This window comes from Pan paniscus, chromosome X (assembly GCF_029289425.2).
Source record: "Pan paniscus chromosome X, NHGRI_mPanPan1-v2.0_pri, whole genome shotgun sequence".
NCBI classification, from domain to species: domain Eukaryota; kingdom Metazoa; phylum Chordata; class Mammalia; order Primates; family Hominidae; genus Pan; species Pan paniscus.
The window spans coordinates 106089985-106103953 of record NC_073272.2 but is presented as its reverse complement, the minus strand read 5'-3'; the positions used below and the strand labels follow the sequence as shown (position 1 = coordinate 106103953).

The 13969-nt window shown below is 36.3% G+C and overlaps 1 protein-coding gene across 2 annotated transcripts in view; it reads right to left on the bottom strand.

Moving 5' to 3' along the window:
* The window catches only part of RADX (RPA1 related single stranded DNA binding protein, X-linked), a 67326-nt gene extending 60901 nt beyond the window's left edge, over window positions 1-6425 (bottom strand). The window contains exon 1 of one of the 2 annotated variants that reach the window (XM_003819663.4): window positions 5581-6425. In XM_003819663.4, coding sequence (XP_003819711.1) covers window positions 5581-6223 — 643 coding nt within the window. In that variant the 5' untranslated portion in view covers window positions 6224-6425. The remainder of the gene's footprint in view (window positions 1-5580) is intronic. The other variant, XM_063601895.1, reaches the window with a different exon arrangement.
* Between the last annotated feature and the right edge of the window lie 7544 nt (window positions 6426-13969).

Below are 13969 nucleotides of genomic sequence, written 5' to 3'. Positions count from 1 at the left end.
CCTTTCTTTACAGTTTTCCATCTTTCAAATCCATTAAAAAAAACGACAAAACTGATTTAAACAATCATGTTGGAAACTAGATGTTGTGATAACTTATTGTGCATCAATTCATTTTGATTATATGCTTTCATGACTTTCATGTATTCTGTTTAGCTTTTTGGGGTCTTCTTTGCCATTTCAAGTGAGAATTTTACTGAGACGGTAATATCTTTAAACCCCTCTCTTTTATTTTCATGGCATGCAATTGGCATTTCTTTTTTGCTTCAACATTTGAAACATACTGCCTTAATAATTTCTTTAAGTTTTGGTGTATTCTTTATCTTTGCAACCTTTTCCAAATCTTTTTTTCTGCATAAAGTTTTTTTCTCTCATTTTTGTAAGTGTAATTTGAACTTGTTAGTACCGGGATGCTTATTTGTCTCCAATTCCCATTGCTCATTTTTGCCCCATCCATTTTTTTGCAGTGTTTCTTGATATTATTTGTGAATTCTTAGAGTAAGGAAGCACTTAAGTTATTTTTCTGACTGGCACTCTTGAGGTGATATGCATGCCTACTCACATTTGAGTATCATTGTCCTAATAAGCTACCAAAAAGACTGTGGAAGTGGCAAACATTACTATTAGGGAAAATAGAATTCAAGGCAAAAGGTACAAAGAGGCAAATTCCATATTGATAAAGTGTAAAACTCAACAATAATACATTAATCAGTTATGAAATTGCACACGTTATAGTAACATCTAAAGCAAAACCTTTTAGAAATATAAGGAGAAATAAATGCAACTATCATCATAGAGAGAAGTCAATATTCCTCTGAGAAATGGGCAAATAAAGTAGATTAAAAATAAGGATCTGGAATATGTGAATTACATTTTTAAAAACCTGGTATAATAATAAACTTTAAACCTAATAAATAAGCTTTTTCTGAACTTTCAGAGATTAAAGAAGCAAAAAAGAGCCGGGCACAGTGGCTCACGGCTGTAATCCCAGCACTTTGGGAAGCTGAGGTGGGTGGATCACCTGAGGTCAGGAGTTCGAGACCAGCCTGGCCAACATGGTGAAACCCCGTCTCTATTGAAAATACAAAAGTTAGCCAGGTGTGGTGGTGTGTGCCTGTAGTCCCAGCTACTCAGGTGGCTGAAGCAGGAGAATCGCTGCTGGAGAACCCGGGAGGCGAAGGTTGCAGTGAGCCGAGATCACGCCAGTGATCCAGCCTGGGAAACAGAATGAGACTCTGTCAAAAAAAAAAAAAAAAAAAAAAAAAAAAAAAAAAAAAAAAAAAACCCACACACAAAAAACAAAGAAATGCCAATTGCAAGCCAAGAAAATAAAAGAGAGGGGTTTAAAGATATTACCATCTCTGTAAAATTATCACTTGAAATGGCAGAGAAGACCCCCAAAAGTGAAAATATCAGTGAAATTTAGACTCCAAAAGGCTAAATAGAATACAGGAAGGTAATGAAAGTATATAATCAAAATGAATTGATGCACATTAAGTTATCACAACATCTAGTTTCCAACATGGTTGTTTAAATCAGCTTTGTCATTTTTTTAATGGATTTGAAAGATGGAAAACACTAAAGAAAAACCATTGGGTTGGAGTGTAATTATTTCAAAAGTGATTACAATAATTCAATAATGCATAAATACAAAAATAAAACAAGATAAAATAAGAAAATATAAATAACGAGTAACAATAAAATCTCTATACTTCCAAACCTGGGGGATGCAGCCTAAGCAATATCCATGGGAAATTTCAGAATTTTAAATGCTTTTGGAAGAAATAAACAAGGAAATATATGAACCAAGCATTTAACTCAAGAAAGTAGTACAAGAAAAATATGAACAAAGGAAGTACGTAAAAGAAATTAAAGATAATAGCAGAAATTAAGTAGAAAACATCTCCTCATTATAGATTTTGTTATTAGTAAAACCAAGTGTCTTAAAAAACACCAACAATAAGACTAATAAACTTCTGGCAAGGCTCACCATAAGAAAAGGTGAACACACAAACATGAGGATTGTGAAAAGAGTCATGATTGACAAGATAGGTCAAAAAACATAGATTACTACGTACAACTTTGAGATCTAGGTGAAATGAGATTTCCTAGTGAATTACCAACTCTCAGAAATGGGCTCTTGAAAAAGCATTATTGGTTTAATCACTTTTTCTAAAAGAAATTGAAAAAGAGGCATCCCCCCACAACCCCCAATCCAGGCCCAAGACAACAGGTTCAGATAGTTTTAGAGAGGAATTTTACTAAGTCTTTAAGGAACATATAATTTCTGTAAGTACAGAAAGACGGGCAAGCTTTCCAACTCATTCCACTAGGCTAATATTAACGCCATATAAAAATTGCATTGAAAAAGTACTCTCCCTGCAAAAAACAAAAATAAAAACCAAACCTGTAGACCAAATTCACTTAAATAAACAGATGTAAAAATAATCGTGACCAAGTGGGAATTCAAAAGTGGCTCAACATTAGTAAAAACATCAATTTATTTCATTCATTCTTTTATTCAACAAATACTGAATGCCTACTATGTGCCAGTCATTGTTCTAGCTGTAAGATATGGCCCACAGAAATGAAAAAAAAAAAAAAAGAGTTGTGGATCTTATAAAAATGTAAGGGGGGAAAGAAAAACAGCTAAAGAAAATAATTTCAGAATGCTATGATTCTATGAAGATCATTTGCAAGGTGGTATAATAAGAATAAATGGGGGAGGAAATATTTATTTAAAAGGCACTTTTAAAATGTTTTTATTTGAGCTGAAACTGGAAGATGGGAAGAAACTTTCCAGAAAGAGGAAAAAGCAAGTGCAGGAAAAAGACTGGAGGTTTGAGGATCAAAAAGAAGGCTGGTTGCTAGAACAAAATGGTGGAGGAGGGGGGTTAGAGATTCGAGAGGTGAGTAAGGGATTCTGTAGGGCAGGGGTCAGCAAATTATACAGCCCACAAGCCAAATCCTGCCTGTTGCTTGTTTTTGTAAATGAAGTTCTATTGCAACACGGCCAGACCCATTCATTTACATACCGCTTGTGGCTGCTTTCCATATACAATGGCAAAACTGAATGGTTGTGACAGAGATCATGTCTGGAAAGACAAAAAGATTTACTGTTTGGCTCTTTACTGAAAGTTCGCCATCCTCTGCAGTACGGCCTGCCTTCCAGACCCCGGTAGAGTTTGGGTTGCTGCCTAAATGCAATGGGAGCCACCTGAGAGATTTAGGCAGGAGGGTGTGGCACAGGCTAACTTCTATTTTTAAAAGCTATATTTGAGGTTACAATATGTGTTACCCTTCAGATAGGGTACTGACCAGGAGGAGGCATGAGGGAGACTTTTGGGGTAACAAGATACAGAAATGTTCTATATCTTAAAGGGAGGGGGGTGATGGTTACACAGGTATATGTACGTGAAAATTTATCAAGCTGTATTTTTAAAACCTTTTTTTTAATGTGTACAAGGTAAACTTTAATGAAAAGTTTCAAAAGCACAAACGTGTGCCATAAACAAAGTTAAGAGAAAAAGAACAGAATGCAAGAAAATAATTTGCAGTATATAGCAGACAAAATTTGAATACCCATTAGCAAAGGAATCCTATAAATTAATTAGAAAAATGTCAAAAGATGTATTTAAAAATAGTAAGATATGGGGAAATGGGCATTCTCATATGTATGTTGGTAAATGTAAATTAGTACAACCTTTTCAGAAGATGATCTGTCTATATCCACAAAATTAAAAAAATTAAATACCTTTTAAGCCAGCAATTCCGCCAGAGGAAGCCGTTCAACAGCAATGCTTAAACATAGTAAACAAAAATATGTGTACATTCTAATGATGCTTATCATTGTATGTAATACTAAAACACTAATAAGTGCCTAAAACTACAAATTACCTATTCACATGGGCATGATTATAGAAATTATGGCACACCCATGCTATGGAATATTGTATGTACAGATGTACATGAAAGATGCCTGAGATGTGTTCAGTGGAAATAGCAAATCACACAATGCGACATTAATTCCTTTTTTTAAAAAAAATACACAACAAACTGCTGACAATTTGAGATTTTTAGAAGAAAGGTGAAGGCACTAGGGAAGGTGAAAGAGGTCTTTCACTTCTCCCTAATATTTTATTATTAACAATTTGAAACATATAGCAAAACTGAATAAATTTTACAGTGAACATCAATATGCCCACTTCCTAGATTTTATCACTAACATTTTACTATACTTTGGTGGTATATTTCTAACACAATATACTCTCAAATATACAGATTGGGTTTTATTTTGGCATACAGACATTGCCTTTTGTATTATAAATATGGTTTTAATGAATGAATAGATATTACGACAAAATACATTTTACAAAGTATTAATCCCCTCAACTTTTCTTGTAGGGCACCAGTTTTTCATTTACATATTCAATTCTAAAAATTAAAGTGATCAACATTTAGAGTAGTAATGCACTACTGCCTTATTTCACACTTGAGATAAAATCACTCCATTTTTTCATCCCCGAAATAGCTATCTTGCTTTTTAAAATTTAGTTATTTAAAATATCCTTTCCTACACATTTCTATAACATCTTTTTTCCTTACAACTGGATGTGACTATAATTGCATGGTTTTTGAGCTAGTTATTCTTTTACTTTCAAGTTTGTTGCTCTTACACGTCACAGTAAGATTATCCGTGATTTAGCATTGTGACAACATTGTAAAAGGGACTGAAAAGCAGTAATGTAGAAAATTATAGTCTTTCTCCTTCCAGTACTTTCTCTTATTTTATTTTTTGCATTTTATTTCTTTCCCCATTTCAAACGTGTTCATGCCTACAGTACTATCATTCCCCTTAATTTCATCTGTTAGAGAAAAAAAACGTATTTTAGAGCAGTTGCTGATGGCAAGCTAGTGTTTTCAAGCTAACTTCCTACTTCTGATACAGAAAAATTGAAGTTCCCAGATCAGTACTCTTTGTGGTGAGTAATAAGAAACAAGAAAATGAGAATGTCAAGCCTTCCCATAAAAATCACACAGTTAAAAGGTGATATTTACATAACTGCTACACGGCGTTTCAATCAATGTAAAGTATTAAGGAATACATCACCGAACATCCTTTTTGAATGAAGATTAAAACATGCAAACCCGCAAATTTTTACAACCTTTATGCTAAATTCAAATCTATAAGCTCTTCAACCGACACAACGTACTATTTCCACAACTGGATTGGGAATAAAACTAAGATTAATTCCACCACAATCAAACATGTAACGAACGTATGAGGAATACTGACTCCCACATCAGTACGTTTGCCAGACTGAATTTTAAGATGTAGTCAAACACACTTCCTGAATTGGCCACTTTTGCAATCAAAGAAACAAACAAACAAAAAACACCAACAAAAACCACGGGCTGTGCAAATTTCATTGAGCATCCCTTGGTCATTTAAGAAAACTTGTCTATCTACCACTCCTGGCTTGTAATTAACAATACAAAAGCATTTTCATTTCCTTTCCCGTTCACGCAAGCTCCTGAAAACTATTTTTTAAAAACCCTCTGCCGTTCTTTCCAAACACTTACCGCTAAAGTTGTGTTCCTCAGGTTGCTTGTCTGTTAACCAGATATCTCCATAGGGATCTTCGTTATTCCACAGCGCCAGGTAATGACTCTTCCCGCCTCTTAAAGGCCTCTCTGGTTTCTCCTGGTGCGCTCTATTTCTGAAGGGAGTTTCTAAAGAAATACTGTCTGAAGTCTCCCCACAGTGGACGTTATCTATGCACAGGATCCCCTGGCCTATCCTTTTCTCATTGTAAAGACATGAGACCCTGGAAATTCTCATTTGAATGCCAACTTTAAGAATATTTTGATATACGAGAGAGTTCAAGCTGGGGTCCAGGTAGCACTTCTCCTGGTACACCCCATCTGAGATCGTCACATCATAGCAATAAAGGGGAGGCTTGGGCACCGTGTCGCGTGGCTCATCCTCTAACAGGTACCTCTGGACGGCCAGCACAGTTACAGGCACCACCTCCGAGGGGGTGACACACTGGCGAGGTGAGTCCATAATCTGCTCAAGAACCTTTTGGATCCAGGACCTGGGCCCTTGGGAACCAGCTCTTCGGATCACCCCTCCCGGGACCCCAGCCCGATTCCTCTCAGGGTTCGGCCAATCTAGCCCCGCATGTGAGGGACCAGCCTCAGGCTGTCCTGACTCACCAGACATTGTTGGATAACTGCGTACCCGCTTCACTCCCAAAAGCTAGTTTGCCCCGTCCAAAGCGGAGAGAAATAAAACCGCGCGCTTTGGCGACGATCGCTACTCTGCCCCTGCTGACAGGCAAGACTCCGCCCCGTAGCGAGGCTGCAAAGACTTTACGCGTGCGCGCGCCAGCTCTCCCACCCCGCCCCTCGCTCCGAGCGCTTCCGACTCGAGACACTGTTACTAGGCAGTCACACGCGCGAGTTACGTAGCAGGTCGTCCGACCTTGTGCCCGCCGGGTTGCCGTCTGGGGGAGGGATGACAGGGGAAGGGGAGGGGGAATCGGTGGTTGTCATGGTTCTCAAAGAGGGAGGGGGAGAGCGCTTGTGGTCCCCTGGAAAGGAGGATGCCTAGAGGCAAGGGAAAAGAGAAAGTGGCAAGAATCAGGGTGCAGAGTCAAAGCTCAGGGATTTGGGGGTTTGGGCTTTGGGCCAGGAACAGAAAGTAATTTAGAGTTGGTTAACATACGTTAATGTAATAACATGGGTTTCCTGTAGTATGAACAAAACCACATAATTTATGCAGAGCCTCCAGGACAGACTCTAGCACAAAAAGTCCTCAATAAACATTAGCTGCTATTGCGATTAGCATTAGCATAATTATCTGTAGTGGCTCCCTGAGTGTAGGGTGGGTGAATTAGTGTTTAAGTGCAAATGAAAATAGAAAACTAGAACTGGCTTGTAAAGGGTTGCCTTTAGATTAGACTTCTTAAAATGCAGCTAGTTTTAATATAATACCTGGCCTAATATACATCTAGGGTAGAGATTTCAGAAACTTTGTTTAATGTTTGTTTGTTTAATGCAAGGCATATATCAGGAACGAATGTAAAGTGAAAAAGCTGATACGAATAGTAAAAATTAAGGATAAAATATTTAACAGATGTACTTAGATCCAGTATACATAGAAGGGAGTAATTGTTCTAAGAATACTTTTTAAGATGGTTATGAGCTGATTTTGTTGATACTAATTTCCTTTGGCTCTCTATTTTATCATTCTTTATTCACTATTTATGAAGTCTCTATATGAGGTAGGCACTGTTTTAGGCCACTGGGGATAACTGTAGTCAGAGTCCTTCCCTCAAGTTTCTTCTCATTGCTTGGGCTAAAGAGCCCTGCCGTTATTAATACTTAACTAATTTACTCATTCTATACAGATTTCTTGAGTGTCTGGTCTGGGCAGGGTATAGCCTTGCTAGGGAGACCAAAAAACATAGTAAGGGGAAATAAAGTGGAGGGAACAGGAGTTAATATTTTATAAAAAGTATGATTACAGAAAGGTTCTCTAGTAAGAGACTGAACAGAACAGAGATGTGCAGGAAGTGAGGAAGTGAGCTATGTGGATATCTAGGGGAATGGCACTTGAATCAGAGAAAACAAGAAGAATAAATTCCATGAGACAGAAGCATACTTGATATTTTCAAGGAAATGCATAAGCCAATCAGCTGCAGTGGAGGGGCGAGGGGGAGAGTGGTAGGAGGTGAGGTCAGAGAGGTAGCAGGGTTTCTTCTGTTATGAGCAAAGGAGTGACATGACACTTAGTCTTGAACCCCACTTCCTTCATGATGCCTCCCCTCACCAATTCAGTCTAGGATAATCTTTCTCTTCTCTGTATCACCTTGTGTCACTCATTTGATACTTATCATCTAATACTTGCAGTTAAAAAAAAAAAACTTAATGTATGCGTAACTCAGAGTTTCCCAACATGGGCACTCTTGATTCTTTGGGCCAGAAAGTTTTTTGTTGTGGGCTGTCTTGTGCACTGTAGGATGCTTAGCAGCATCTCTGGCCTCTACCCATTAGATACCTGTAGCACCTCCCCCTCCAGTTGTGAGAACCAGAAATATCTCCAGACATTGCCAAATGTCCCCTGGGGTAGCAAAGTCGCTACAAGTTGGAACACCCGATTATGATCTGCATTAACTAGATCTTAAACTTTTCGAAAGCAGAAACTGATTTGTTCTTTCACTACTGCTATGCATAAAAGGCACTCAAATATTTTAAATAAGTAAAACATATAATTCCCAGTGCCTCTCTACCAAAGGGAATATACAAGTGTGGCTTTCCATAAACAAACAAATGCAATATACAAAAATCCAAATTTACCAAACATAAAATAAGTTGCCTGAGTGTAGGTACTTTGTTATGTAAACTGCAGAATCTCCAGTGGCAAAATAAGTATCTAGCATATAGTAGGTACTCAACAGTATTGTTGAATGAATAAATGAAATTATGGATTTGTATTGCATTTACTGTAGGGGTCATTAAATGTTGACTATCTCTGTTGTTTATCAAAGGAGAATGTGTTTGAAATATTTCAAATCTATTCCATCAGCAGCCCCTAAACTATATATGCTCAGTGAAATTTATGACTAATAGTATTGTCTCATCACATTCTGTGTCCTTCCAGCTAATTCATGAAAGATGGATATTAGCAGTGGTGCTTAGTATTTGGATAATTACTGGAATTGGGAAGAAATAGCACTAATGTTTAGTTTTACACTACTACTAACAACGATGTATGGTGACTGTGGGCACACATTTGGAGACTTATATTGCTCTACTGACAATCTGCTGATAGTGTGCAGCTCCCCAAGAATTAATTTGCCTACTTGAGTAGTGGTCACACCTGTGAAAGTATGAATGCTCTCTGATTTGGCGTTACTAAGCACCTGTTTTAGGATCAATTTCACAATAATAGAAAAAGTAAAGGATATGACCTTCAAAGCCAGTAATGAGTATTATTAAGGTTATTGATCTTTTTCTCCTCTCAGATCTGGAAGGTTTATTACAGTGCCTTCCAGGGTTTAAAATGGTAAAAGTAGGCAAAACAGAATTTTATAAAATGGAATGTTCTAAGATATTCAAAACACCTTAAATACATTATGAAATGTATTTTGGTTGTCCACTAAATTTGGTGCAGCTATAAGCCACATTGATTTTCTTCATCTTTAAAATTGAACTAATAAAAGTAGTCATAGTTGTTGAAAAAATTAAGTTAGTTCATATGGGCAAAGTGCTTAAAACAATACCTGGCACATAGTAAGAGCTCAATAATTACTAGCTATTGTTACTATTATTCTAAAAGGAAGATAAAGACATAACATAAAATGATAGAATGCTAGAACTATAGGGAGCCATTAGATGCCCACAGTTCAGTGTTCTTCAGACTGTGGATTGTGAAACATTAATGAGGCTATGAAGTCAATTTATTGGGTCACAACTAGCAATTAAAAATACGTAAAAATAACAGCACAGAAAATATCAGGGTACATCACACATAGTAAGGGTAAGAATTGCTTTGTAAAATTTTTGTGTTAGATTTGATGTATGTATATGTGCATACTGGGTTGTGATGTAAACTGTATTTCTTACTATAGGTTTGGCCAAAATGTTTAAAAACAACTTCTATAGCTCAACTATCTTTTATTATAAATGAAGAAACTCAGGCCTAGAAAGGGGGATGAACATGAACAAGATAACAGTGTGATAAGTGGCAGAGCATAAGGCTTTCCCTGATGTTAGGTAGGACAGATCCTGCATTATCTTCCAAACATATCAATTTTTTTGTTTGAAGAACCTTGTTTTTTTCTATCATCACATTCACTTAACAGTCCTTTCATTCATTTGCCTAGATAGGCAAATTAGCATAATTCTCCAGCCTTGGACATTGGAGGTACACATACAGGTTCATCAAATTCATAAGATTATGAGAGTGTGGGTGGAGTTGTGGGGGAGGAAGAAAAAGAAGTGGCATGACTAGTTGGTGCTAAAAGGATGTGGAGAGTTCGGCTGCTATCTCAAAGAGTATTTAGGTAAGCTCTCCAAACATCACCACGGTAACAAGAGAGGGCCTGAGGGTGGCTGCCTGGCAACGAGAGCACTACAACCTCCAGCACAGTGCTGCCCTTTTCCAACATCTTTCCCTTTTAAGGCTCCTCTTGATGATTTTATTAACTAAATTGCCGCTATATACAAGGATAGATCTGTATAGCTTATAATACCCCATAGCTCATCGGAATCAAGGTTGCTCCTATGTTATCTTTCTATCAGATGTCGATTGAGGTTTGATTGATATATTTGAAGCACGTAAACAGAAGTCTTTAACACAGATTTACCATTAAAGTGGTTCTAGACTCCTTTTGCCCTTTAGTATCTCAAGCAAATGTTCATATTTGTTCCCTGCCTTTGCTCAACCTGAGCACATATTAAACATACTATGAATGGTTGATTGATGTTGTTCCCTTTTCCTTTCTTCCATCCAAATCCTACTTCTATTTTTAATAAAGACCTAAGCATGTTAGATTTTCTTCCGAATCTCAATATTATATATCTGTAAGAGACTTGGATTTTAGAATGTAAATTTGCTGTTTTCAATTTATTAAGTCTTTATTTTCTCTGACTATTAGAGAAAGTGGGATTGCCAGTAAACTCCTGGGATTCTACAGATTAACTTAGTCCTTCTTATACTCACTTATCATCCTCATTTGTCATGATGTGTCTAGCACCCTTTAATGCTTATATTATTTCTTTCAAGATTTTGTTTGTTAAAATGTATGGCTAAAATTTGATAACATTTTGGAAATCTGAAATAGAACTGGACTGGAAGTTGGTTCAAAATAGGCTATTTCTCTAAAGATGTCTTTATTCGTTTTTTTTGTTTTTATACAACAGCCTTATTAAAATATAATTCACAGACCATACAATTTACCCATTTGAAGTGGAAAATTCAGTTGTTTGTAGTATATTTAAAGACTTGTGCAACCATGACCACAATCTAATTTTAGAACATTTTATTATCGTATAAAGGAACCCCATACACATTAGCAGCCATTTCCAATTCCAACTGGCCACTGGCAACTGCTAATCCAATTTCTGTCACTATGGATCTGCCTATTTTGGACATTTCATATAAATGGAAACATACATTGTACTTGACTTCTTTCACTTAGTGTAATAATTTTAAGGTTCATCCATGTTGTAGTATACTTCATTCCTTTTTATGACTGAATAATATTTCATTGTATGGATACACCACATTATGTTTATCCATTCGTCAGCTGATGGACATTTGGTTTGTTTCCACTTTTGGCTATTATGAATAAAACTGCTATGAATATTAGTGTATAAGATTTTGTGTGGACATATATTTTCTAATCTCTTTTGTAGTTACCTAAGAGTGAAATTGCTGGCTCATATGACAAGTCTATGTTTAACTTTTTGAGGGACTGCCAAACTGTATGACAAAGGGTTGCATCATTTTACATTCCTACTGACAATGTATAATTTCCACTTTCCCACATTCTTGCCAACACTTGTTATTTTTCCTTTTTTATTATTATAGCCATCATTGTGGGTGTGAAGTGGAATATTTTGTCAAATATTGCAAATATATTCTCCTAGTCTGTCACTTGTCTTTTTATCCTCTTAACAGTGTCTTTCACAGAGCAAAAGTTTTTCAGTTTTTAATTTTGATGAAGTCCAATTTATTAATATATATATTTTAATTTTTAATTTTTGTGGGTACATAGTAGGTATATATATTTATATGGTACATAAGATGTTTTGATACAGGCATGGAATGCATAATAATCACATCAGGGTAAATGTGGTGTCCATCATCTCAAGCATTTATCCTTTCTGTTACAAACAATCCAATTATGCTCTTTTAGTTATTTTAAGATATACAATTAAATTATTATTAACCGTATTCACTCTGTTGTGCTATCAAATACTAGATCTTGTTCATTCTTTTTTTTTTTTTTTTTTTTGAGACAAGGTCTCACTGTGTCGCCTAGTCTGGAATGCAGTGGAGCGATCTGGGCTCACTGCAACCTCCGCCTCCGGGGCTCAAGCTCTCCGCCTGCCTCAGCCGCCTGAGTAGCTGGGATTAAAGATGCATGCTGCTGTGCTGGCTAATTTTGTATTTTTAGTAGAACCTGGGTTTTGCCATGTTGCCCAGGCTGGTCTTGAACTCCTGGGCTCAAGTGATCTGCCCACCTTGGCCTCCCAAAAAGCTGGGATTACAGGCGTGAGCCACCGTACCTGGCCCATTCTTTCTAACTATATTTTTGTACGCATTAATTATCACCATTTCCGCCCAACCCCTTATTTGTGGGATCTAATATTTCCTTTTAGTATCAAGTCTGAGAACCCTTTGCCTTGCACTAAATTTCAAAAATAATCTCTGTTTGTTTTTTTTTTTTCCTAGAAGTTGTATCCTTTTACATTTTATATTTAAGTCCATGGTCCATTTTGAGTTTGCTTTTGTATAAGATGGGAGACTTTGGTCAAGATTCATTTTCTTACCCATGGATGTCCAATTATTCCAGCACCATTTGCTGAAGACCAACCTTCCACCAATGAATTGCTTTTGCACCTTTGTCAAAAAATCAGTGGCCAGTTCTTTTGTGAGGATATTTCCAGGTTCTCAATTTTATTCCATTGATGTATGTGTATATCCCTCCAGAAATACCACACAGTCTTTATTATTGTAGGTGGTCAATTCTTAAAATTAGATTTCTCCTTTCTCCTTTTATCAAATTTATTTTAGCTATTCAAATTTATTTACCTTTCTGTAAAAATTATAGACATATTTTGTCCATATCCACAAAAATCTTGGTAGGATTTTGATAGTAATGGCTTTAAACCTGTGTATAAATTTGGGGAGATTGACTGTTTTATTACATTGAGCCTTTCAATGCATGAACTTTGTTTACTTAGATTTTCTTACCAGCATTTCATAGTTTTTAACATATAAGTTTTGTGCATGTATTGTGAGATTTACACCTATTTCAGTTCTTGAGCAATTGTAAATGATACTGTGTTTTAAATTTCAGTGTCCGTGTCTTCATTGTTAATATGTAGAAATAAATTGATTTTTGTATGTCGAAATTGTATCTTGCAAACTTGCTGAACTCATGTATTAGTTCTAGAATTTTTTGGTACCTTCTTTGGCATATTTTACATAGACCACCACGTCATCTGCAAAAAGGGAAAATTTTATTTATTCCTTTCTGAATTGTATAACTCTTATTTCTTTTCTTGTTATGATGGTTAGGATCTCCAGTATAATGCTGAATAGCAGTACTGAGAGCGGACATCTTTACCTTGTTCCCAGTCTTGGAAAGAAGGCATTCAGTCTTTCACCATTAAGCATGATGTTAACTGTACGGTTTTTGTAGATGCCCATTATCAAATTGAGATAGTTACCTTCTGTTTTTATTTTGTTGTAATTTTATAAAGCATCATGAATGGATTTTAGATTTCACCAAATGCATTTTCTGCATCAATTGGTATGGTCATGTGATTTTTCTTATTTAGCTCATTGATATGGTGGATTACATTGGGTGACTTCTGAATATTGAACAAGTCTTGCATACCTAGAATACATTTTGCTTGGTCATGATGTATAATTATTTTTATACCTTGCTGAACTTGCGTGGCTAATATTTTGTTGAGAAGATTTATGTCTACATTTATGAAGAAAATTGGTCTGTAATTTTCTTTCTTTTTTTTTCTTTTTCTTTTCTTTTTTTTTTTTTTTGAGACAGAGTTTCGCTCTTGTTGCTCAGGCTGGAGTGCAATGGTGCAATCTTGGCTCACTGCAACCTCCACCTCCCAGGTTCAAGGGATTCTCCTGCCTCAGCCTCCCAAGTAGCTGGGATTACAAGTGCCCGCCACCATGCCCAGCTAATTTTTTGTATTTTTGGTA